Source organism: Pelophylax lessonae (genome assembly GCF_965119305.1).
Source record: "Pelophylax lessonae genome assembly, chromosome: 3".
In the NCBI taxonomy this organism is placed as follows: Eukaryota; Metazoa; Chordata; class Amphibia; order Anura; family Ranidae; genus Pelophylax; species Pelophylax lessonae.
This window is the reverse complement of record NC_138770.1, coordinates 600,737,709-600,765,289: the sequence shown is the minus strand read 5'-3', so window position 1 is coordinate 600,765,289 and position 27,581 is coordinate 600,737,709. Positions and strand designations below refer to the sequence as shown.

General features: G+C 40.9%; 1 protein-coding gene across 1 annotated transcript in view; it reads left to right on the top strand.

The window, feature by feature from the left end:
- CAPN14 (calpain 14) overlaps positions 1 to 27,581 on the top strand; it is a 56,471-nt gene that overhangs the window by 7,353 nt on the left and 21,537 nt on the right. Inside the window, exons 2-12 of the mRNA XM_082252139.1 lie at positions 5,055 to 5,453; positions 8,580 to 8,649; positions 9,697 to 9,815; positions 12,825 to 12,961; positions 14,344 to 14,518; positions 16,689 to 16,754; positions 16,867 to 16,952; positions 20,012 to 20,086; positions 22,501 to 22,661; positions 24,955 to 25,118; positions 26,469 to 26,480. Coding sequence (XP_082108265.1) covers positions 5,220 to 5,453; positions 8,580 to 8,649; positions 9,697 to 9,815; positions 12,825 to 12,961; positions 14,344 to 14,518; positions 16,689 to 16,754; positions 16,867 to 16,952; positions 20,012 to 20,086; positions 22,501 to 22,661; positions 24,955 to 25,118; positions 26,469 to 26,480 — 1,299 coding nt within the window. The 5' untranslated portion in view covers positions 5,055 to 5,219. The remainder of the gene's footprint in view (positions 1 to 5,054; positions 5,454 to 8,579; positions 8,650 to 9,696; positions 9,816 to 12,824; positions 12,962 to 14,343; positions 14,519 to 16,688; positions 16,755 to 16,866; positions 16,953 to 20,011; positions 20,087 to 22,500; positions 22,662 to 24,954; positions 25,119 to 26,468; positions 26,481 to 27,581) is intronic.

Here is a 27,581-nt window from a genome sequence, read left to right as displayed (position 1 = left end):
AAACCTGAGTTTAGGAGCTTTTGCTGTTTTTTTGCCAAAGCTCCTGAACTCAACTCCATAAGACTGCATTCACACCTCAGCGCATTAAATTGCATGCAGACTTGCCGCAATTCTGGCCACGATTTAAAAGCGCCGAGATGTTAATGACAAATAGCAGAAAGCACATTTTAAATGCAATTCATTTGAATGGCACCTAAAATCGCGTTGCGGTTCTGTAGCAATTGTCGCACGATAAATCACAACAACCCGCATCGCGTGAAGCGTGTCGCCCAGAAGTAGCTCCTGAACTTGGGGGACAAGCTATACATGATGTGGGTTGCCACAATTGCAGCGTGATTTATCACCAAACTATTAAGGCAGAACTGCACTGAAATTTTAGGTACCAGTTAAATGAATAGCATCTCAAATGTGTTTTCTGGGATTTGTCATTCACACCTCTGCGCTTTGAAATCGTGGGCAGAATTGTGGCAAATCTGCCTGCGATTCAAAACGCAAAGGGGTGTGACTGCAGTCTAAAAGCCTATGGGGTTGATTTACTAAAGGGAACAAGACTGTGCACTTTGCAAAGTGCAGTTACACTCTGCAGTTGCTCCAGAGCTTAATAAATGAGCAGAAACTCTGCTGACTTCTATCATCCAATCAGGTGCAAGCAAAAATGCTGTGTTTTTTATTTTCCTTGCTCGTGATTGGGTACTTTTTACAAAGTGAAGCTTTACCTCGTTTACTAAGATCTGGAGCAGCTGCACACTGTAAAGTGCACAGTCTATTTGCCTTTAGTAAATCAACCCCTACCAGGGGCAGACTGGCAGCTTTTAGCCCAGGGGGCAAGTACAAACCAGAGGCCCAAGGTGCAGCAACTTGCCTGCCCCCCCCCCCCACTCTCCCTCTTCCTGTCCTCCTCCCCCATTCCAGGCTGAAGCTCTGCTCCTGGTACTCTCTATTCACCGGCTGAATCCCGGTTCCCGAAATGGCCAGCAGGGGACAGTTGAGGGGAGCTGGGGCAGCTTGGTTGGGGCTGCCCGGGGGAGGAGAGTCTCAAGTGGGGCAATAAACATGACTTTGGGGTTGCAGCAGTGTGAAACGCTGTGGTCTTGAGGCCCCCCTCGGTGGAGGAACACCATGGCCTACTCGAAGTGGGACCTTTGTGACTCTGGTAGTTCCACCACTGACTCAGGGACGTTTTCTCAAAGTACAAAATATGTCCCTGAATGCATATAGGACTGAATGCCAGTACTAGTGTAATTCAGCTTGATTTTTGCCAAAACGAAAATGTTCAATCTCACCTATCCACCTATCCCTACTCCCCCCCATCTTCATTCCCTGAAACTTGGGCACTCTGCCAATCCTTTGGGTTAAAAAGCAGATCATACCTCTACCTATGAAGTCCTCTACAAACACCTTAAGGCCTAGTTTACACTTGCAGTTGGATTTTTATCACCCCCTAACTGCCCTCCTAAGCTCCAAAGGCAGCCATGTGGGGGGTATGCACATGCCATGGCTGGAACGCTTTGCATCATGGTGCAGCAAATGTTATTACATTGACACATTTGACAGGCAGTACCACCCACTGAACCCAAGCCAATCCAATGACTGGGGCTGCAGTATAACTGCCCCACAACTGCATTCAATGTGCACAGTTGTAGTGCGGTGGGGCGAGTTTTTAGGGGTTAAATCAGGTAGTGAGAAGGTTTCCCACTACCTGTCAAACCACAAATCGCTCATCAGAGGGCTATTGCTGACGTAAACAAGCTCTTCCTGGGAAAATGTTATTTTATTTTCTAATAAAAAAAAAAAAAATCAAAATGTAAATGAATGTTTTTTAAAGACAGAAGAGAGGCAAACAGTACAAATCAATCAGGCACAGAAGAAAGGGAAAATAAAAATTGGTTAGTAAGATTACATACTGAGAGGGGGAATTACACAATAATTAGTGACTGCATACCGTAAAGGGGATTTCACAATCGTGACTATTTCATACCAAAACTCGGATCTCGGGACCCAAAGTGCACCGAGTTCTAGGTGACATTCTGCTGCTACACGTGAGGAGTTGTGTTTTTTTGGATCGTACTGTGTAGTAAGTCATGTAAACACAATTTTCTGTGACGTGCCTGATCGGTGAGTCACAAAGGGAATCCGAATCCATCCTTCACCTCGCTGCCTCTCCGCCATTGCTCAGACTTTCTTCTGGTGACGTAATGACTTCTCACTGGAATAAAGTAAAAAAAAAAGGTAATGTACATGAATAGCCCAAACATAAAAAAAATAAAATACACTAATACAGTATATATATATATATATAAATAAATTGCAAAGGATTATAACCTCTGTCAGTTTTGTTTTACGCTGTCTGCATCCACACTCTGCGTAGATCTCTTTTCTCCTTTGTCATTGGGATGCAGCAGAAAATCTCTAAAATATTAAATAAAACCCCTCTTAGGCAGTTGTCACTGGAACAGGTGTACTCATTGGAAGATTTCTCTCCACTGCTTGTTCTGGTGACAACCGTAAAATTTTGGAATACTTTTAATTTTCTGTGAGGTCACCAGGACAAACAGGGGGCCAAATCTCCACAGAGAATCTAACTGCTCCACACTCCATCCAAAACTTAAAAATAATTTTGCTATAAATACAATTTTTTTTTTTTAATTGTTATTAAATAGTTATTATAAACAAATGTGCGGTCTTTAGATTTAGCCACTCTGGATGGCACAGGAAGTGAAGAAATTTCTCGATTGGACCCAAGGATAGTAGTAAAACTTAACAAGAACAATAACCCCCCCCCCCCCCACTCTATCCAAATTGAAGAAAAATAAATGTTGGCATGACATACACATCAAATTCATACCTGGTCATTCTGCAATGTAGGTCCTTTTTAAGACACTTCCTGTTATGGAGTGACAAAACTTTCTCCCAAGTGTGCCTCTGCGTTGTCACATGTGCACCTGGTGCAGCCTAAAAGTGGCCTTTAAAATAAATGTTAAAAATGTACCTAAAAATGGCTATAAATAGGATTTAGAAATAAAAAAATTTATATAATAATATATATATATATATATATATATATATATATATATATATATATATATATATATATATATATATATATTTTCTTTTATAACCAATAGCAACCACCCACACAAGATGAATTCTGATTGGTAGCTACACTTTCCTAGACATTACAGATTGTCATAGTTCTTTGCTCTGATATAAAATAAGGCCAAACATGCAGATGTGTAAGAAATGCATTGACTTTACAGATCTTTGCTTTTCAGGGCTGCTAATTATATAGTAAAAGAGGAATTAGTGAGGAGCTGACGTTAGTGACGGGGAATGATAAACACTTCATAACAGATCCTTTACAAGGTCTGCTGATCACAATATTGTCACACAAAGGGATTAACTACTGACACACTTAGATTACATTGCTTTATTATTTTTTATTCTACTTGTCATGCTGTAGCAGTACATGAAGGCTTCTCAGTCTGAATTGCATCAAATGTACAATTATCCAGTAATAAATAAAGGAAAAAAAGTAGTTTTCCAGCATTATGAAGTTGGTGACGAGCACACCCTAGCCTAGTGTGATCACAATACTCCTTTATAAAACACAAGATTAAAAAAAACGAGTGTCCTTCCTTGCTTCCATGTTTCAGCCCTATGTGGACCTTAATTATAGCCATGGCAGGTCTTTATTAAATAAAAGGAATGCATTTATCATTGTACATGCAAAGAAGAAAACTGTCATATTTTGCAGCTTACCAGTCCTTAGATATAATGGCTGCATTCATTTTATTTTTAAAGCTTTTTTTCTTTAAAGTAAAAAGAATAACCAAAACTTTTTTTTTTTTTCCCGATAGAGTAAAGCAGAGTCATAACCCCTGTTAGGCTGGTCATACATGGGTCGACTTTCAAAAGGATATTCTTTCGAAAATCAGAAATTTTGTGCGTTTTGTGATCCGATGGTGCCACCATTGATTTCGAAATTTGACCAACCAAGCCTTCATATTCACCTCATATTGCTACAGAAAAGAATTTTCATGACGGGGAATCTTCTTTTCTTTCCGGGAATTTTCTTTTCTTGCACTCATGCGCATTTCTTTTTCAATTTTATTTCTCGCATGATTCTCCCATCATAGATTAGAAAATCGCTTGTTTTTTAGAAAATTTCCAACATGCCCAACCACTCAAATTCGATGACCGCACGAAAATCGGCTGTTGCTACGGTCCATTAATGGTGTGAAATTTGAACATATATTCTTAAATAAGATTCTCGAAAGAAAATGATTTCAAAATTTCGACCCATGTATGTCCACCCTTAGTTTATTTTTTGCCATCTGTGTCCCATTGGGGAGATTTTCCTTCACTTCCTGTCCCATAGCCAAACAGGAAGTGAGATGATACCCCTGCAAATCAAGGGAAATTCTTGGGGACTCCCAGGTCACCAAAGGAAGATTTCCCCTCTATTACTTTTCTGGGGAACAACTTTAGGATTTTCATTTACTCAATGATAATGGTAAGCAGGACAAATAAGAGAGGGTGAAACCCTAACAGGGGCACAGAAAACAATAAAAACCTGACAGGTGTTCTAATCACTCTCCCCTCTAGCCAACACTAAAAATAAAAAAGTTTTGCCTTCAGTTGTACTTTATTGTCACCAAGCGATTCTGCTAGTAACACATTTCCAATCCTAGGGTGACAACACTTAGTCACTGTGCTGCATCTATGGAGGAACAGTGTTGTCACCTTAGGACAAGACTACAGAACACCCCCCCCTCTTTTCTTCTCCATAACATATGGTGAAGGGGATTGTTCTGTGTAAAGTTAGTAGGTAATGATTAGAGTACAGCAGAGACAGAGAGAACAGGGTGTTATCATCTTAATGGATTTCTGGCAGGATCAGGATGTACTGTATTTTTTTGTCCCGATATCGAACAGATATAACAAAACTCTTTTAAAAGTATATTTAACAGAACAAAATGAAGCAAATAATAGAAGTCAAATATGCTTTACTTCATCCATTGTATACTAATACTTCTCAATAACTCTGTTTACAGACCAGCCTGAACATTACCCTGCATGGTCCTGTGTTAACACCCCTTCACTTTGCTGCTTGGTGAACCTGATTGAACACTTTTTGACTGAAGCTCGGTGCTGACCTGAGCGATCTGATTGGTGGCCTGAATCAAATTGCCTGTCCCAAGGCCTCACTTCTAGCCACCATGCCTCGTCTCACCTTAATCTCTGGCGGGAAAAAGTCAAAACAAATATTGCGCACAGGGACACTTAGAAAGCCTCAAAAGCTTCTGAGCCAGGACTACCAGACCTTGTTGGAGAAGAGTCTGAAAAATAAGCAGCTGTTTATTGATGATACCTTCCCTGCTGAACTGAGTTCCATTGGCAGCGGAAACCTCTTAGGAAAACTACCGCCATGTGTGGAGTGGAAAAGACCCCAGGTAAATGCACAGTGGGATTTTAAATGCATAGCAAGAACATAAGATAATAAGGACAATTGCTACAGAGCCCAGGAGTACAGGGGTTTCTTCCCCAACTCTAGTCTATAGCATCATTAGGAGAAGAATACATTGTTTTGTGAATTTTTTTTTTTTTTTTACCCTAGAGCAAATTTTATTTTTTTTAACACAGAGGAACCCTTGAAATAAGTTTCTGGTCTCAGGGAACCCCTGCTAAAAATTACTATCTCTACGACTCCAGATACGTTAGTGTGATGGTCAGTGGAAAGAATGTTCCTTACACTGGAAGAAATCCCCCCTTACAGATAGCTAAAAAGATCAATGGTGTCAGTGGGAACTTATGTAAGGGACTGAAATTGCTCATTGCTCAAGGAACCCCTAGCAACCTCTGGGGAAACTCTGGTTAAGAAACCCTCCCCTTGAGGAACCCCTAAAAAAATGTTCAGGTCTTGGGGAACCCTTACAATGGTGGTCAGTAGGAAGAATGCCTCCCTTACAGTGGTGGTCTGAATACTCCCCCCTATAGACAGCCAAAAAGATAATTGGTGTCATGCTACTGGCTCCGTTAAGTGTTGTTGACCCCAGAACTATGCAGGCATCATCAAATGGGAGGTCAGTCAGCCGCAGCTCATGCGACCCCTATGAAGGAATGTTGAGAATGTAATAAAAATTTAAACCATTACTAAGAGGTCCAAATACAACTTTATCCCAATAAAAGTTGGGGGAAAATCCCAAAAAGTAGGGCTAGAAAAAATTTAAGGACATCTCCATAGCAATATGATATCAGTAGAATATCCCCTCCTTGGGGTCATATTTAAAACCAAAAAGCCAATAGTTTCAGTTAGATGAATTGAAATGGTATGGTTTTATATTCATATTCGCATATTTGTCTTAAGTTTTTGTATATTAATTTTGATGCATCCAATAACATTTGTTACCAGTGCTGAAATCCAAAACTTGGTGTTGTTACCAGAACAAGAATAGAGGGAATACTTCTTGAAATGGATATCCAAGATGGGGTTTATCTTACTTTGGAGAGTTTCCTTTTACCTCCTGTTGGGTCTTAAAGACATGATGTAAAGGCAAATCTCTCAAATGGGGCCGTGCAGACTTCTGGGTTAAAGTGATGAGTCAATGGCAAAAAGCTGTGGAATCTGGGAAAGTCACAAAAACAGTGCACTGTTGCTATGGCTTGCAAAGAAATGAATCCCTTGCCAACAGCCCTTTAACCAGAATGTAACCCTGGGAGCAAGGTCAGGCTTCCCCATCATATGAGCGCTGTGATTGGCTATTATTGTGATCACATAATCTGGAGCCCATCCCCAGCTTTAGATTATAAATAGTGAATGTAAGCTGTTGGTGACAACTCTGTCACTGTACTGGAAGTGCCCAGCATTGATCAATGGATGCATATATGTGACAGAAGAGTATTAAAGCTAGGGATCGACCGATTATGGGCAAAGCCGATATATAGAGGGCCGATATGCACTTTCCCCGATATATCCTGAGGTTACCCTGAGGTTACCGATATTGCTGATATTTCGGGAAAGTGCTTGTACCGGAGTGATGCCTGCGGCTAGAGGCATCACCCCGGTACCGGCGTCCATAGCCGATGGTCGGCTGTCTTGTAATGATAACCGATGCGGCTGAGAAGCCGCTCGGCTGTCATTACAAGGTGCGGGAGGGGACATCTCCCCCCTCCCGCCGCCTTCCGTGGCTCGCCCGGGTCTCCTGTCCCACCAGGAGACCCGGGCATCCTACCTGCACAGCCGCCGAAGAGAAGACCCGATCAAAGCTGCATTCGGCTCTGATCGGGTCCCCATGTAAAAAACCTGGAAATGATGTCATGACATCACTTCCAGGTACCCGGCGGCAAATTCAAAAAAATGCAAGCATTGAAAACAGCCAAACTTGGCGTTTTGAATGCTTTTAAGTGCAGAGGAGAGGTTTGGTGTCTTTTAGACCCCCAGATCCCTCCACCAGAGTACCTGTGAAAAAAAAAAAAATTTAAATTGTTTTTTTAAATGTCCGAAAATATCGGCCAATATCAGCCGATACCGATATCCGATGACCAAAGTATCGGTATTGGTATCGGCACTAAAAAAAACAATATCGATTGATCACTAATTAAAGCCCACCTCCATTTATGTGTGAGTCTAGCATCAAGAGGTTACATTAGTGGAGTTGTTTTGGTCAGTTTGAGAAACAAATACCTTTCTGCTGATTTAAAAAAAAAAAATTATTTAATAGCATTAAATATTACCAAGGTAGATGTATAGCAAGTATATACCTTACAGCCAATTTTTAAAGGAAAGTGGCTTTTCCCATACTCAAATCATTAACGTTAAAGCTATGTTAACAGCAATAATAATTACAAGGACATATTTACCTCTCCTGCGGAAAATGCTGCTCTGGGCTCCCTTCAGTACCACTCACATAAGCAAAGCCTAAGCCCTTGGATACATGGTCTTGGCTACAGGGAAAAATTTGAAAGTTTGAATGTTGACATCTTTGTGTCTAAAATGTCTAACAGGTAATCTATTTGTTAGTCAAGGCAACCAATCAAATTCTGCTTTTCATTTTCACACTTACCAGAGTATGTAAGGGTGCAGTTGCATAGAGAGCCACAACAGCAAAAAAAGCTCAGAGATCGGCTATTAGAGGACAGGAAAGGGTTAGCTTTCGCTTGCTTTGCACAGTTTTTAATGAATTCAAACAAAGTCACAATGTCGGCAAACACAGAACTTTAATGCAAATGCTCCGATGATTAAAAGTCAGCCTTTTGAATTGTTTTCCACTATATCTGTATATTTTATATAACCCAAACATTCTTGCGGGATTCGGCTTTAATACTCCGCAGGGAATAATTGCGCCACGATGGCTGTTGCAGCATTTAATATTTACGGCTTTCATTACTTGATCTGGATACCGACACACTTTAATTAAGGAAGAGATCTTTGTGTAATTATTACAGTGCGGAAAGGGACACACATTTGTAAAGCCAGCCTGATATTTGTGGGTTCCTGGGAAGATAAAGTGATGATTGCACTATAAACATGATGAAAAGTCAGGCCAATTGCAATAGAATAACCTCATTTGTTTTTACAGGAGCTGGTAAAGAATCCACAGTTTTTTGTTGATGATGCCAGCAGGTTTGATCTTCATCAAGGACTTACAGGTACTAATATGTCAAAGACCCACACTTAATCAGTTTTGTATTGAATAAAGTAGAACTCTCAGTAACTTCATAAATTTGCACTTTGAAAATTTTTACAAGTTTGCAAGAACTTTACAGCCATCGGGATTTACATAATTGTGCCTTTCTAAAATGGCATTTCAATCTAGAAAGTAAATAGTGACCCTAGATGATGCATGAAAAAAGCTGGTCAGGTACTGATGTTAGATGAGAAGACCTGGTTCGCAGTTGGCATACCAATCTCTAGGTGTAGAGTAGGGTCGAGTTCAGGGCTCTGTGAAGGCCACTTGAGTTTGTCCAAACCAGACTGGTCAAACCATGGAGTTGGCTTTGTGCACAGGGTGATAGGGTGATAGTAAAGCTGGGAAAGAAAAGGGTCCAAATTATTACCACAAGGCTGGAAGTGAACAATTGTCCAAAATGTCTTTGCATGCTCCTGCATTACCAGTACTCTTCACTTGAAACACCTAAGCTCAATCATTTGGAAAGGTGTCCACATACATTTTGGCATAGGGTTAGGTGTGATGGTCAGATGACCCCAACATTTTGGCCATATAGCTAATGCCACCAACATACTGTATAATTAGCTAGTGGTTGGTTTATTTATTGAGTTTTCACCTATAACTACACTATCTGTTAATAGTGGAAGACTCACTATGTATAATTCATCATCTTTAATATAGTATTTTGCATGAAAAACAGGCTTTAATACTTTTCCTGGAAAATGCATTTGGAATTCGAACAGCCTTGACATCAGATTATCTTTTTATGTATTTTATTATTACTACTACTACTATTCCTAATAATAATAATAATAATAATAAAAATAATAATCTTGTTAATTTAAAAGAATGTTACCCAAAGGATATTTGATGTACAACTAGGAACCCCAACATTGGTGCCACCACTTTCTTGACTCTCATCTAAGAGTCACTGCTTTGTTTCTCCTCTATGGAGCAGCTCTTCTCCTTTATACGTTTATGTGACCTTGTCATCTTAAATTCTTAATAAACCGTCTATCCTTTCCAGAAAACTGCTGGTTCCTGGCTGCACTGGCCTCAGTCACCTTCCACAAGGACATTCTCACCAATGTGGTCCCTGGGAAACAGAGCTTTGACAAGAACTATGCAGGAATCTTCCATTTTCGAGTGAGTAAAGCACATTGCTGCAAAAGATTGCCATAAACTGCTATCAATAAGAGACCCATATCTCTAAAGAATATACTGATAAGTAAATTGCCTTCCATGATCTCTGAAAGAGATCTCTTGTTTTTTATAGAGTTCTTTAAAGAATAACTCCAGCACAAAACAAGACAACACGTTAAAACGGAATAACCCTTTAAAAGATAAAATAACAAAACCAGACTTTTCTACAATATTCAGTTTCATTAAACAGATGTTCTCCGTAGTACTTTTGTAGCCACAAGATGTCCTCAGTCTGATGGACAGCATCATTCAAATTCCCCTTTTTTGTGAGCCCAGGTCATTCTGGACCCTCCTTAGCTTTTGACTGGATAGTGAAAAGAGAAGCAGCACACTGATGAGCTCATCTCTTTGTCACTCTTCTTTCACCTTCTATCTTTATGTTTTTTTGTCAGCACATCAACTGATTGGCTTCTTGTACTGCTTCTGCATTTCACATTCAAGCCCTGTTGTACGGGGACTGAAAGAGGCTGATAGCAGGTCAAATTCAGATACTTACATTGTTTGCAAAGAATGTAATGATGTGTTAGGGATTACAGAACGTCTTCAGACTGTGTTATTAAAGCGTATGTTACCTCAATGCTTCATATTGCTGATATGACCCAGCTCTACCATGTACTTGTATGAGAAATTATCCTGTTCTTTTTGTATTGCTTTCTTTATGTGAAATCCCTGGTGTATCTGCTAGTTGCTAGTCCCCTTGCTTTCCTATCAAAAACTGACCACACTAAGCAGGAGAAAACACTGTAGTCAGTTCTCTAACTATGCCTGCTCTCCTCCAATGATCAGACTTGTCTTGATACACCCTCGCTGCACAGCCATTTACTGGGAAGCTTAGTGTACTGCTGCTTCTCCCCCCCCCCCCCCCCCCCCCAGCTGTTATAAAGCTGGGAACAGGGAGAATATGATCACTTACAAAAAATGGAAAAAAGGATCTTATGTTTTTTTTTTAAATCTATACAAAAAAGTTTTGCCTTTCAATTCTTTTTTAAGCTGAATGGGTTGTTTTACAAAGTGATCATTTACAATTACTTTAAATCTGCACAGTTAGATGTCTGAAGCCATCTTTTTTTTTTTCCAAACCAATCAAGCCTGGATGACATTTCATGGCTTGAGATTTCCTGTTTCCATCATAAATCTAGCTGTCCCTCTCCAAATCTTTAGTGTTCACTTTATATTACCATTACGTTTCCTTTATAACCTAGCAGTGGCGGATATTAGCCCTGCTCACATACTTGTTGTTAGATATAAACAAAGTTCTTATTTTAATGGGATCTCCTGTATCTAGAGCCGGGAATAACGCCATTGAGTCTTGTAATTGACCTTACTCCTCCGTAGTGCGCCATTAGTGTAATGCTGAGGCCCGATAATGAACAGTTATTACAATTTATCGCTGGTTGGGTTGTAGCTATTATGAGGTACAGGCTCGTGTTCGGCAATCCACATTATAATCATGAGCAGTAAATAAATAGCGGTGTTAGAGCTCGGTGCAGAGATTGCTGGCGGGAGCCAAAGAGCAGCCAGGGAATTATCTGTGTAGGAAAATTATGTGTTACAAGAAAGCCCTGACCTCGGAGCAGATCTTCTACGGCCAATGCTAGTTTCAGGGAGTTGTAGCACCTAGGGATTAGGATTGAGTGAAACTGAGAGTTTGCATTTCATTTTTATTTGTAAGAGTTTTCATTTCCCTGAAATCTCAACGAAAATGAGGAGTTTGGAGTCACCTTTTCATCATTTTGGTGAACATCTTTGGAGTTAATAGGGAAGGTCGTTCTCAAGGGTGCAATGGGTTAAAATGGTTCCTGAGTATTACAGAAGCTCATGTCATCATATCATCTTGTGTGAAAACATGGTCCCTCATTGGCCTTATCATTTTAGTTTTTTTCTCTTTTTTAACAGAAGGATCAAAACATATAAGAAAAAAATAAATAATAAACAAAAAATAAATAAATAAAAACAAAGCAATAGTACATATTTAAAGAAAAATTGCACAAAAAAGGCAAATACAAAAAAGAAAAAAAAAAAAACATAAAATCATTCCACTCATTCATCCAGCTGCTCAACTCACCCTGCACCCCTCTAACAGAAATTAGGAGGCTTATAAGTCACTGCCTGTAGGGGGGAGCAGGGCAAGCTGAGCTGCTCATTCACTATTGGGAGGGGTTTGGATGAGTTGAGCAGCTCAATTACTGCTATGAAGTGGTAGCAGAGCAAACCGAGCTGCTGGGTTGCTGCTTTAAATCGTAAATATGGTGAGATGAGCTGTCTAGACCTTGCTAGGAGAGGGGAGCAGGAGTAGCTGAACTTCTGATTCACTCTTGGGAGAGTGAGCAGAATGAGTTGAACTTCCAAATTATAACTTGGATGGTGGAGAGGGGGAATTGGGTTGCTGAATTACTGCTGGGAGCGGTGAGCAGGGGGAATTGAGCTGCTGGGAGAATGACTTAATAGGTGCTAGGAATTTTGAGGATTCCTTTTGCCATAGTGCCTACAGCCACAGAGGTCAATGAGGACTTGCTTTAAAGCCCATGCACATGTACAGCTTGTGAACAAACTGCAAATTGCAACAGGTACTTCAAAGCTAACAAAAGATGATTCAAACTGGTAGAGTCCATAATCACAGTTCTCAAAGAGAAACAAGAAAGGTGGCCACACACCAAACGATGGCTTCACGATGAAAGGCTTTATTGAAAAATAGGATGCATGGTACAGCAAATGGATGGTAGACGCATTTCACACGACCCACAGTGTCAGAAAGGGGTCATATTTGCAAAAAAAAAAAAAAAGCTTTGTCTGCCTGGATGTATCAAAACTGGTAATGTGTTTAAAAGTGATCTTGCTGACTTGTTCTCCCTGGTCAATGAACAGTGATCTAAACACCAAATTATGGGAGGAGCTAAATAATTATATAACCATTGCCTGTGTGCGAATGACACTTTTATGGTTCAATTACAGTTCTGGCGCTTTGGCGAGTGGGTCGATGTGGTGGTTGATGACCGCCTACCTGTGAATAAAGATGGCAAGCTCTTGTTTGTGTCCTCTTCAAGGAAGAACCTCTTTTGGGGCCCTCTGCTAGAGAAAGCCTATGCCAAGTAAGTGTATGAATATGGAAAAATCTGAAAAAATGGATTGTCTGTATTGAACCCAGCAACCAGACTCTCCCTTTAGTTCTCTAACCGGAAAGATTTGTTTTCTATAATCAAAGCAGAATTCAGTATCAATACATACAACACAGTGTGGTTTTGTGTTTGTCCACAAGAGGGCAGTATTGCAGTGTCTTTTCATGCCAGCCAAAAAATATAACTTGTAAAACACTTAGCATGGTTTGGTTGTGGGTTTAAGGGGACTTGTTAAGACAAAAATGTGAGAACTGCCATTGCTGGATGAAAAGACCAGAGCTTAGAGGTCACCTTCCTTTGCAACTTAGCAAACCACTGACCTAAAATATGCAAGTGCAAATCATTTCACTAGTTGCATGAAGGTGACTCACTGCATATTGAATGCATTATCAGGATGACAGGATGACAGTCCTATTAATATTACTACCCCTGACAATGCAGAAAGCCAAACCCATCTTTGTCCTGTCATCATCGAGGGTCAATGTCTATTTCCTTGACAGACATGCTGGCTCAGAAATGACACACTCATGTAAAACCTGGTTCAGAAATGTCTGACACAGCGCCACCTTGTGACTTGTTACAGAGGCACAATGTTGCACTCTGATCAATGGGGGAGAGAAGAGACTGGGGAAATGCTTTCTCCTGCGTGCAGCAGACTGATGTCATCATCTCAGCCTAGGTGATATCACTAAACTGAAGCTCAAGAGTTATTTTTTTTTTTTAATAAAAGGGCTGCCTTTTTTGTGCAAATGATACTGTTGATGAGTGTGACAATTTATTATGAGTGTGGAATTTTTTTATAAGAGCAGATTACAAAAAGGTCCGCCTCAACTTATCTGGAAGCTTGGCTGGCACTTGTTCCTACGTGCTCCGTGCTAAAATTTGGCAAGCATTCATATATTACTGCTGGCAAACTACTGCTGAACAGACAAGTTTTAGGGTGTGACAAGTTAACTTTAATTAGACATGTGGCATTTAAATGGAAATGTTTTTTGATTCTTCGGAAGTGCTGTCGGATGAGTGTACCTCCAAATTAGATGCTAAGACTGTAAGATCATGGAAATGTCATGCATCATTTTAGCCCAAGCTCCATGTCACTTGAACACAAGCTTGCCCTAGAGCAGGGGTCTTCAAACTACGGCCCTCCAGTTGTTCAGGAACTACAATTCCCATCATACCTAGTCATGTCTGTGAATGTCAGAGTTTTACAATGCCTCATTGGACGTGTAGTTCCGCAACAGCTGGAGGGCCGTCGTTTGAAGATCCCTGCTCTAGAGAATATGTCTCTTTTTGAGATTTTCATACTGCCCTCTAGTGGTTGACTGTAGGTATAATCTTTGATTCTGCTGTGATAGGCTATGTGGCTCCTATGAAGATCTACAGATTGGTCAAGTATCTGAGGCTCTGGTGGATTTTACTGGCGGGGTCAACATGAGCATCAAGCTAGAGCAAGCTCCCGTGGACCTGTGGCAGATCATGGTACGGGCAGCATATAGCGGGTCCTTGATGGGCTGCCAGACAAAGGCAGGGGTAAGTACAAATTACAAAGGCCGTCTCCTATTTTCACATTGCAATGTTAAAATGCTATCCAGTTTTCAATGGCTGTACACATAATGGCTGAAAAGGTTTTTATTTTTTTACCTCTCATATATCTCAATATGATTTATCTCAATAGTTACAGTTGGAAAATGAATTGTTCACTCTAAAGTCAGACAAACTCAGGCATGTTTCAGGCACTAAAAAAGGTAGGAGAGGTTCTCTGGCTGCAACCAGAGTTCGGTATGCGTTAGAAAGCAGGGCACTGATCACATAAAGAATTGCACCCCCAAAAAGTATCATTTATGAGGGTAAAGCAATCACATAGGGAGAGCGACTGAGCCAAAGACTGGCTGTAAATAGACATTAATTATTTAAAGGTGGGTAGTGACTGTTATAACTTCTTCAAAATAGTTTTTCCTGTCTTGGTGATAGTCCCTCCAAAGCAAATTAATATGGAACTAGCCATAGTGCTATTACATTTAAGGCTCCAAACCAGGCCTAGAAAGGACTAGAAAGCAAGACTATTGGGAACCATCATAGGAGGTCCCCTTTAATTTATTAATTGGCCTAAAGGTAGACTGCAGACAGAATTGAAAAGACAGATTACCTACATGAACACAGGTCGCTGCCCCAAATTTTATTTTTTTATACAGGCATTGCTATAATGCTCCAGTCCAGTCACCGAAATCGATAAGCAGACTTTGTACTAATAACCTCTATTTTCATAGACTTATGTCCACTTTTCTTTTACAGCATCAGAGTACAATAGGCACCAGTTTAAAGGCCCATACACCCGATAAGAAAATCGGAAGTAAAATTTCATCCTACAAATGATCTGCCGATTTTCGGATCGTTAGTATAGTGCTTTCGACAGCAGATTACGAATTTTCGAACGACAAAAACTGAATGTGCAGTCTATAAAATTTTTATCGTACGTAAAAACAACGTCCGATTTTCGTTTAATCAGTACAATTTTCGTCCAAAAAAATCATAAGAGAAAGACTAAGCATGCTCAGAAACGAAAGAATACATACAATACAATTCAACACGTTACATCATTTCTGTAGTTGAATTCTGTCCTACGAGAATTTTCGTATGAAAATAACCTCTTCACTTTCAATATGAGAATAGCATGCAACAAAAAGGACGGAAATTCGTCCGATAATCTGACCGTGTGTACGAGGCCTTAGACCCACTGCACTCAGTAATCAGCACACATCTGCCACGCCCCCTTCTCTGCAATACAAGTCTGTGTGTGGTGGACACTTGTGTTGAGGGGTGTGGCCGTTACTCAGCTCTGCCAACACAGAACACTGGAGGGAGAGGCCAGAAAGCAACATTTCCACTGAGAGAAAAAAAGATGTGTTAAAAAATTAAAATACAGTACCTGAAGGGTGTGAATAAGATTCAGGAGGGCAATATTATCAAAATGAAGCTAAAATCAAGAACATGCGGATGTGCCCTTAAATTAGTGGGGGGAAAAATCGTAAACTATGTTTAGAGGGTATTCGTTTACTGAAAGTTTAATAGATGCTTGGAACAAACTTCAAGCAGAGGTAGTCAAAGGTAAGTTAATTTGAATAGGCATTGGGAAAAACATGGATCTAGACTTTATACTAAAAATGAAAAAGTAAACAAAAAGAAAAAAAAAAAAGTAAAATCATAAAAAAAATAAATGACTAAAATGTTAACAAAAAAAGTATAAAAAAGATTTAAAAAAAGGGACACATTTCATGGACCACTTTGGTCTTTTTCTGCAATCACTTTTCTTTGTTTCTTGAATCTCATTTTTTATGCATTTCCTAGCAAAACTTTAAAACTGTATTACTGGCAGTTATTTGGTGTTCAGGGAATACTGAATTCTGGGCCTGTGAAGGTGCAGACCTTGTGCTGCTTAACTCCCCCCACTCCAGGCCTCTTGGAATATAAAGGATTTATTAATAAAAGAATTATATTTCCTGACCTCTGACCTCATCAAATTAGCCTAATAGGAGTTCTAGCATTGCAATGTAGATCGCCGAGGCGTGAGCGGCAGACAAGAGCTCTGAGCTCCGCAGTCACTGAAACCGCATTAAACAATCCTTTAAAATCCTGTCTTTTAATGTGCTGAATGGCTGCGGCTCGGGTCTTATCGCTGACCTATTTTGTGATTCTGTTTTAGCCTGAAAGGGTTCTGGAGAACGGATTAGTGGCCGGACACGCGTACACGGTGACGGGAATCAGAAAGGTAAAAATCCACAATTATAAACCCCTTTGATGAATGTCTAGCAGAGCGATAAAGCAGCCTTCTCTGTTTGTGTACGATAAATGAATCAGGTTTTCCCATCTCTTCTCTCCAGGTGACCTGCAAATCTGGAACAGAAAATTTAGTCAGGCTGAGGAACCCATGGGGGAAGATTGAATGGAAGGGAAATTGGAGTGACAAGTGAGTAAAACTTTAAAAAAAAATAGAAATCTATTTTCTTTTTTTTTTAAAAATATCTTTGTATGGTGTGTCCTGCTTCCCTCTAGTGGTAGAAATAAGAAAGTGCACATAAAAAAAAAAAAAAAAATAAGATAGCTTGTGTAACCAAACTGGTATATTTTACTAGATTGAGTACAAGAGCTTGTTCTATACAATTTCATAGGATCTAAAGCCAAACAATGTAAACAATTATAGTTAAAATGTGAACAGCTGAGCTTTTTCATTCATGTGCAGTACCCCTTAGTTCAAACAGAAACAAAACTGTACTGACTTTTGATTTTTGATGCAGACACTTCCAATTTCAGTCTGCTGTAAACAAGGTGGGAATTTATATTTCCCATTTGCACCCTCTGCACTCTATTCCTACATATACTGTCCCTTTCATACCCTCTTCACTCCTCTCCTGTACATACTGCCCACTGTCATACCCTTCAAACTGCACTCCTGCACATACTGCCCATTGTCATACCCTTTAACCATCTAGGCGGTAATCCCGAGCATGACTCGGGGTGGATTTTTCATTGCAGGATCGATAACCCCGAGTCAACGCTGGGGGTGGATGTGCAGAGAGCGCAGCGGTGTTCTCTTACCTTGTCCTGGCGATCCAGCACATACTGCCCATTGTCATACCCTTTAAACTCCTCTTCTGCACATACTGCCCGCTGTCATACCCTTCAGACTCCTCTCCTGTACATACTGCCCGCTGCCATACCCTTCAAACTCCTCTCCTGCACATACTGCCCCCTGTCATACCCTCCAAACTCTTTTCCTGCACATACTGCCCACTGTTAAACCCTTTAAACTCCTCTCCTGTACATACTGCCCCCTGCCATACCCTCCAAACTCTTTTCCTGCACATACTGCCCACTGTCATACCCTTCAAACTCCTCTCCTGCACATACTGCCCACTGTCATACCCTTCAAACTGTTCTTCTGCACATACTGCCCACTGTCATACCCTTTAAACTGCACTCCTGCACATACTGCCCACTGTCATTTGCTTCAAACCCCTCTCCTGTACATACTGCCTGCTGTCATACCCTTCAAACTGCACTCTTGTACATACTGCCCACTGTCATACCCTTCAATCTCCTCTCCTGCACATACTGCGCGCTGTCATACCCTTCAAACTGCACTCCTGCACATACTGCCCACTGTCATACCCTTCAAACTCCTCTCCTGTACATACTGCCCGCTGTCATACCCTTCAAATGCCTCTCCTCCACATACTGCCCAATTTCAAACCCTTAAAACTCCTATCCTGTACATACTGCCCACTCTTAAACCCTTTAAACTCCTCTCCTGTACATACTGCCCCCTGCCATGCCCTTCAAACTCTCCTGTACATATTGCCCACTGTCATACCCTTCTAACCCCGCTCTTCTACAGTTTCATATCCTTTACATCCCTCTCTTGCATATACTACCTGCTGTCTTTCCCCTCCACACTCCTCACCTCCTACTGTTTACTGTCATAGACTATGAACTCATCTCCAGCACATACTGCCCTCTCAAACCCTCCCCACTCCTTTATTGCATATATTGTCCACTGGCATTCCTTTTATACTTCTCTCCTACATATACTACTTTGGCATCATACTTACTCTTCTGCACATACTACCCGTTGCCATGCCCTCTGCACTCCTTTCCCACGTATACTGCCACTTCCGTTACACTCCTTTTCTTCACATACTGCCTGCTGTGATACCCTAAACACTCTACTCCTGAACATTCTGACCATTTTTATACTTTCCACACTCCTCTCCTGCTTCTACTATCCAATATCATACCCACAGCATTCCTCTCCTGCTCCTACTGTCTGCTATCATACCCTAAAAACTCCTTTTCTGCAAAACTTTAATTTCCTTCTTCACTAGAAAGTTGAACAGTTTGTTTCCACTTCCTATTGACACTTCTGTGTATATAAATATATATATATATATATATATATATACACAAACACACACACACAAATACACACTATTGTCAAAAGTATTGGGACGCATGCCTTTACACACAGATGAATTTTAATGGCATCCCAGTCTTAGTCCGTAGGGTTCAGTATTGAGTTGGCCCACCCTTTGCAGTTATAACAGCTTCAACTCTTCTTGGAAGGCTGCCAACAAGGTTTAGGAGTGTGTCTATGGGAATGTTCGACCATTCTTCCAGAAGCGTATTTGTGAGGTCAGGCACTGATGTGGATGAGAAGGCCTGGCTCTCAGTCTCCACTCTAGATCATCTCAAAGGTGTTCTGTCGAGTTGAGGTCAGGACTCTGTGCAGGCCAGTCAAGTTCCTCCTCCTCACTAAACTCACTCACCCATGTCTTTATGGACTTTGCTTTGTGCACTGGTCCAAATCATTTGGTGGAGGGGGGGGGGGTTATGGTGCGGGGTTGTTTTTCAGGGGTTGGGCTTGGTCCCTTAGTTCCAGCGAAGGGAACTCTTAATGCGTCAGCATACCAAGCCGCTTTGGATAATTTCATGCTCCCAACTTTGCGGGAACAGTTTGGGGATGACCTCTTCCTGTTCCAACATGACTGCGCACCAGTGTAAAAACAAGGTTCATAAAGACATGGATGAGCGAGTTTGGGGTGGAGGAACTTGACTGAGAGGGCCAACTCAATATTAAACCCTACGGACTAAGACTGGGATGCCATTAAAGTTCATGTGCGTGCTAAGGCAGGCATCCCAATACTTTTGACAATGTAGTGTATATATAAAACACCTCTATGCATATTATGCATATTTACACTTGCCTAGAGTTACATTTACATATTAAAATATTAAATGCATTTTTCATGAGATCATTATTACAAGAAGCTCCCATGAAATTATTAAAAGAATGTGAAAGGAGTTTGTGTCAGAATTTCCTGCGCTGACACAAAACACAGCGTGAAACTCATTTCAGATAAGCCGTGGGCAGGATCGATTGCTTGCGCTTGTCTCCGCTGTAATTTATATGATCGATCTGTGTGCCCAGTGCCTTCCAGTCATCCATTTTGTCTTGTGACTTTGTTCCAGCTCCTTCAAATGGGACCAGCTCAGCCTGAAGGAAAGACTGCTACTGCGAAAGACGCGGGAGGATGGAGAGTTTTGGTAATAATATTACAGATGCCATCTTAGCCACTTTGCATTGCACTTTTCTTGGTTCTCAGTTCTCCCAGCTAAAGCTTTTATCATAACGATTATTATGTAAAAGTTCCAGGAGGGCATGTAGGAACCAAGAGAGGGAAAGAGCACCTGTACTGATGCAAGAATATACAACAGGAAGGAAGAGGGAAGTGTTGGAATATTTTGGCAGTTGAGGTCCTGCTCTGGTTTAGTACACCTGTTCTGGTGACAAATGCGCAGAAGGGGAGTGCTCCTAAATGTGGAGAGATTTCCACTAACATCTTGTTATATCTCCAGGACATAAAGTAACTGGAAATCTCCCAAATGGGACACAGAGAGCAAACAAAATGCCTAAATAGAGCTCTAACTCTTCCCTGCTCTATAAAAAAAATATATATATATATATATAGGCTTTGGTTTTAGATATACTTTTAGTGTGACACACTTAATTGTCATTCAGCACTTTACTCATGGAAGGGACACCAAACTCTTCTTCAATTCAAATCCAAAAGTGTGGTCATGGATGAAAGTTCAAACTACGGAGGCACATTCCTCTAATTTTAGTGAAGGTTAAAAACCTTTTAGGTTGTATTATATCTTATGCAATTTTGTTTTTAATAATTGGACAGCAGTTGACAGCAAAGACCAAAGATACAGTTATAAAAAACAAAAAGCAATATGGCCACCACTAAAGGTTTTAAAGTGGACCTTGCAGCGACTATACAAGTCAGATCAGGACCTAACTTCAATATATGGATGCTTGTTCAGAGTAGAGATGAGGGAACTTCTGAAAAGTTTGATCACTTGTGGATTGACCAAACCCTTGACTAGAATTTACAAGCCAGACATCCCAAAAAGAAGTCAACGGGATGCTGGCTCCAAAAATGTTGTGTTGCAGAGCAGAAAATTAAAAGGATAAAAAAGGATAAAAAAAAGTAAAGCTGCAACTTCAAGTGTGACCGACACCCCAAAAAGCAATATTATAAATAAGTTGCGCTAGAGATTGATCAAAGCATATAAAATGAAATATATCAAACAATAAAAGTGTAAATAAATTGAAATAATAGTCCAAAGAAAAAGTCTGTGAATAAATCCAAAAATTTAAAATGTGGTTTGGGGTAACCGTGTAGATGAAACGCTTACCAGATTTCAATTTATTTACACTTTCATTGTTTGATATATTTCATTTTATATGCTTTGATCATTCTCTAGCGCAACTTATTTATAATAGCGCAGAAAATTAACCTGTGTAGAACTGTTTGGGGAAACTCCTGGCAGCCTGATCCCCTTCATTTACAAATTCTACCAGTAATACTAAGACAGACAGATGGGACTTGGAGTCAAGCTAAGGGTGCTCAGGGAACAGCAGAAAGAGGTCTAAGGTATTTCACCCAGAAATCTTTTGGGAATACAAACCATTAATATTTGGGTTATCATAATTCATGAACTTCTGTCCAAATCTGACGTCGTCCAAATTTTGGGGTCAAGAATCAGCGAAGGGTATCGAAGCTAGAGGATCAACATGGCAGTGCATTATAAAAAAAGTGGCAACCACCCCAATCTATAACTTGCCTTTGCAGCAAGGTGCACATGGAAGGGTAATGCACATCACAAACAAACAAACAAACGATTCCCCAGCACATTTAGTGCCGGTTCACACTGCAGCGGCACGACTTTGGGGGCGACCTGTGAAGTCCCGTGCACTGCGACTTCGGCGCAACTTGCACGGACTTCATAAAATGAATGTCTATGCAAGTCGCTCCAGGTCGCCCTGAAGTAGTACAGGACCCTTTTTCTAAGTCGGAGCGACTTGTGTCGCTCCTATTAGAACCGTTCCTGTACTACACAATGGACTGCGACGGTCCGCGACTTGTCAGGCTGACAAGTCGCCTGACAAGTCGTACTAGTGTGAACCGGCACTTACCCACCAGCCGAAGTGACCCTGTCTAACAGTTTACATTAAAAACAGAGAGTTTGCACACATTTGCAAATATATGCGTAAACCCACACCAAGGGACCTCTGTATATACTGTGGTCCTAACTCTAAATTTCCAGAGCCTTCATAGTAGGAGCACATATAAGAATGGATTGATTAAAAGCAGGTTTTCCTGGATGGAGCCCACCACTCCTTAAAGTCACAGGGGTGCAAGTGACGCCCAGCAAGAGCACAATGGCATTCCATGTGTCCCTGCACCCATTGTGCAAAAATGTGGCAACCACCCCAATCTATATCTGGCTTTTGCAGCAAGGTGCACATGGAAGGGCAATGCACATCACAAACAAACAGGCTGGTCGAGAAGTGTATCTAGCACCTTCAGGAAGTCACACTACGTGTATCCTTAATATGTCATGCTATCCAACCTGGTCCACTGACTTATTTTGCTTGTGGATTGTTACAGGATGTCCATTGAAGACTTCGAGGCCCAGTTTGTGGAGCTGGTTATCTGCAAACTGACTCCTGACCTCATGAGCCATGAGAATGGGAAGGAGTGGACGTTATCTATGCAAACTGGGAAGTGGGTGACTGGAAGTACAGCTGGAGGGAGAATGACATATACAGGTAAAGGCACATGTTTGATCAGGAATCGATCAGTGATTTGCAGTAATGCATACAGATGAAGCCCCTCTGTATTCAGCGAGCATAAACCCAATGTATTCACTCTAAACTAAAATCCACATCTGGTTTGAAAGGGTCATTGTATACAAATCACAATTTGATGGTACAATTTCTGCACTATCTTCCTTATAATGTATGTCAAGAACTATGTAGTGCAATATCTTGCATCAATCAAGTTCCCTCACAACATATTGTTTTTGGTAAATCTAAGAGAAATGATATTGTAATGCCTGTGTCTAGTTTAAAGGTGGAACGTTTTTGAAAAGGTTTGGGCCACCTTCAGTAGGGTTTTATTTTTGTTCATTTATTTAATGTAATTTCTATTTTCAGCAAAGAGATTTTTACTTTCAGCTCTTTTTCTTGAAAATAAGGATTATAGCAAATAGGGCTCTTTATAATACAAGCGATTAAAACTTCAAAACGAGGTTTAAAGCCATACTAAACTCTCATAGTAAAAATGAAACAAAAATTCGCAGGTAGGGTTTTTATAACAGAGGAGACTCTAGTGGTCTCTTCTGGTGAAATGCCTCTCCCAGCATGTGCAGCTCAGACCAGATTTATGGCACTTGCTGTGTGCCATGGTGAAGTGACATCATCACAACTTGGACATTCAAGTGTCTGGAGAGCATTAACTTGAACTATATGTTGGCTTACCTGTCCTTAGATGCAGTGTCTGTATTCTTTTTTTCTTTTTCAGCTTTTGTTTCCTTTTTTCATCTGGTGATCTTGCCAAAAACACACTTACTATCCTAGGGTGACAATGCTCACTCACTGTACTGTATGTATAGATCAGGGTTTCTCAACCAGGGTTCCTCCAGAGGTTGCTAGGGGTTCCTTGAGCAATGGGCAATTTCTGCCTCTCAGATAAGTTTCCAATGATATCATTGTTCCTTATAGCTATCTGTAAGAGGGTAATTCCTCCCAGTGATGACAAGAGTAAGGAGCATTCTTCCCACTGACTGTCACACTAATGTATCATGGGCAGGGCTTTTTTTCAGCTGGAACTTGGTGGAACTCAGTTCAACCACCTCTTGCTCAGGTCCTTCAGCTTAATACAGCAACAAAAGTAAGACATGTGGAAGATGGTGGAGCTTTTAGGAGGTGGGGAGAGGATAGGGACAGTGGAGGGGGGATTGCATGCAGAGGTCAGAGCTGAAGAGGGGTGAAAGTGTGATGTGCATAGGGGATGTAGAGGTAAGCAGCTGTGGAAGAAGGCTGAACTCTGCACTCTGTGTGTAGCACACCCCTGAACTCTGCACTCTGTGTGCAGCGCACCCCTGAACTCTGCACTCTGTATGCAGCGCACCCCTGAACTCTGCACTCTGTATGCAGCACACCCCTGAACTCTGCACTCTGTATGCAGTGCACCCCTGAACTCTGCACTCTGTATGCAGCACACCCCTGAACTCTGCACTCTGTGTGTAGCACACCCCTGAACTCTGCACTCTGTATGCAGCGCACCCCTGAACTCTGCACTCTGTATGCAGCGCACCCCTGAACTCTGCACTCTGTATGCAGCGCACCCCTGAACTCTGCACTCTGTATGCAGCACACCCCTGAACTCTGCACTCTGTATGCAGTGCACCCCTGAACTCTGCACTCTGTATGCAACGTACCCCTGAACTCTGCACTCTGTATGTAAACACTCCCCCTGAACTCTGCACTCTGTATGTAAACACTCCCCCTGAACTCTGCATTCTGTATGTAAACACTCCCCCTGAACTCTGCACTTTCTACATAATGCACTCCTGGTATTTAAGTGAAATTTGACCACACCCACTATTTGATGCGGTTTAAAGGGCGGGGGGGGGGGGTTATGGTTGAGTTTCTGTACCTATTTTCTTAGAAAAAAGCCCTGATCATGAGTTGTAGATTTTAAATTTTTAGCAGGGGTTCCCGAGACCAGAAATCTATTTCAAAGGTTTCTCTGTGTTGAAAAGGTTGAGAAAGGCTGGTATGCAGAACACCTCCCCTTTGCCTCTTCTCCATAACATGGGAGGGGTGTTCTGTAGTCTGAACAGTGCTTATAACACCACAGACTGCACAGTACAGCACTGCATTTCTGGCAGGATCAACAGGTATCTTTTTTAACTTGAACATATATAATATCTGTCCTTGGTTTATAATTACATATGTGCATGGGGGAAACTGAGGAATGAGGACAATGTTATTTTAGAAACGATGTCTCGCACTGTGTCACTGTATTAGGGGATTCATTTCTGTCTTCTTTATATAGATTCATACTGGAAGAACCCCCAGTACCGACTAAAGATACTAAAGGGAGACAACATGGAGAAATACACAAATTCTTGCAGCGTCCTGGTGTCCCTTCTCCAGAAACAGAACCACAAGCACCGCAACCAGTGCCCGCCATGGTTCATTGGGATCTCTGTGTTTATGGTATGGAAACTTTTTTATTTTTTTTTTTCACTTCACTTTACTCAGAAAATGTAACTTTACTTTACACTCTAGACACAAAAAAACTTTTATTTAAATCTAACCCCCAATAGTCACACAGGATATAAATCCACTTACCTTTCTAAATCAGCAGTGACATAATCACTGTGGTATATATAGCCTATGCAGGGAGAAGAGATGTAGGAGGGGCCCAGCAGACCCCACCCACTACAGGCTGCCTAGAGAAAACTACAGATGGGGGCGGAGACAGGACCAGTCAGCCTGCACAAGAAGAGAGCAGCGGTGATCGGTCAGGAAGCTTCTGGCAAATAGACATGTGCATGATGAAAAAATGTGTTTAGATTCGTTAATCCAGTTATTTAGTTTTGTTAGATTCGTTCAATTCGTATTCGGGATTTGTATTTAGAATTAATTTTATGTCTTTTTTCAAATTTTCTTTAAAATACCATTTTTTTCAATTCTAAATGTTTAAACTGATAAGTTTTGAATCAGTTGAATTTTAAATTTTTAGATTTTTTTTTCGATTTGAATACGGCAAAGTGAAACGAATCGCACATGTCTAGAGGCAAAGTTTTACACTGGATTATTGCACACATCTGGAAGAAATACACGAAGCACACTGAGAGTCATCTAAGAATACACATGGCTCTTGTAATCAGACAATATTTGTTTTATCTGGAGTTCAGGTTTAAAATGTATAGACCATACATTTTGTATGAGGTTTTTTAAGGGTTAGAACCCGGCCAAGTTTTTTTTGATGTCTGTGTTGCCACTACCCTCTCTTTTTATTGTGGGGACCATTACTACTGAGACAGATAATAATGGAGAAGAACATTTTACAGTTGTCACCATAACAGGAATAGTGTGGAAAACTTCCAATAGGGACACCTTTTGCAGTAGCAGCTCATAGGGGATTTCCACTATCCCTGTAGAGATTTATTGAGCTATCTACTTACTGGCGGAACCATGCTGACTGTGTTCCTGAGAAGCTTTCTGTGAATGCAGAATATATTCCAGAATGAATTACAAGCTTCCATAAGACATTTGGAGTCACCACTTAGATGTAGCAATGATGTAATAGAGCCAGGAGGAGGGAATTGTACATTTGACTTTGTGTATAACAGTAACTGTACATTATGATTCATTTACTATTCAGGCTGTAACATCAATGGAAGAGTATTTTATATTTTGTGATAGGTCCTCTTTTAGAGAATGCTAAATTTATGCCTTGAATGGTGCAAACTATGTCCTCCTGTAGGGGGCACTGTTACTATTATATTATACTATTATAAAAATAATCTAATCGGTCTTTATTTTTTTCTTCTCTTGCAGGTGCCACTTGAGGTGAGTACCCTTGACATTTCATAACTTACTTTGAAGAGAAAAAAATGAATGCATGCAGACAAGGAACACGCTTAAAGCATAAACAGGCAACATACTGTACATTGCACAGATCCCTATGGAACTACAATTCCAAGCAAGCCCCATGTGGCTCTTTGTATTTGGAGTGACCAGAGCTTGCATGGGGCTGTGATACTTGAGCATACGATTGTCCCCAGGCTCCTCTATAGCTGTTTTGGACATTCTAACTGCAAGCAAAGGCTCAAAGTAAACTAGATTTGCTATGGTTGTGCTACTATTTCCATCACCCTTTAAATGATGAGGTGTCATGCTGATCCTTCTGCTTCTTCATCAAAGCTGACTGGATACTGTAAGATCAGTTTCAAACTGGCAAACTAAGACTGGGATGCCATTAAAGTTCATGTGTGTGTAAAGGCAGGCGTCCCAATACGTTTGACAATATAGTGTATATATAAAACACCACTATGCATATTTACACTTGCCTAGAGTTACATTTACATATTAAAAGGTAGGCATTCCAATACTTTTGGTAATATAGTGTATATATAATTTTCAAGGGACGCAGGGCTATCCTTTAAATCCGGCCTCCTACACTCTCATTGAGCCGAGCTCCTTATTAAACAGAGCTCTGTTAGCTGAGCACTTGCAGTAATGTTGAAATCAATGGAGTAATGCATTCCTATTGCCAAAAAATTGATGCCGCTGAGCAGCTGATATAAACAAAGCATTAGTCTACCCCGGGCAGGCGGGATTGCGTCAAGCAGTTGCTTTCTTGACTCCATGCTTCAGAGCTCTGTCATCATTTAATAATAATAATTATTATGTGTAATTGCACACTTGGCTGAGGGCACAACGACGAAGGCAGAGCCGACTTGATGAACGCCACTGTGGTTGGTGAGTAAAAAAAAAAAAAAAGAAGCAATGGCAGTACTCGGAGGGGTCAAATGCAGGTTTTATTGAACAGTGAGATTAATGGTGAAGGTTGGAAAAGCGTAGCTGGTTGTAAGCCGAGAAGGATAATAAATCCTCTTATTGACCGGAATCGCTAACCGGAGTCTTTTTCATTTATATTGCATGCCTGTG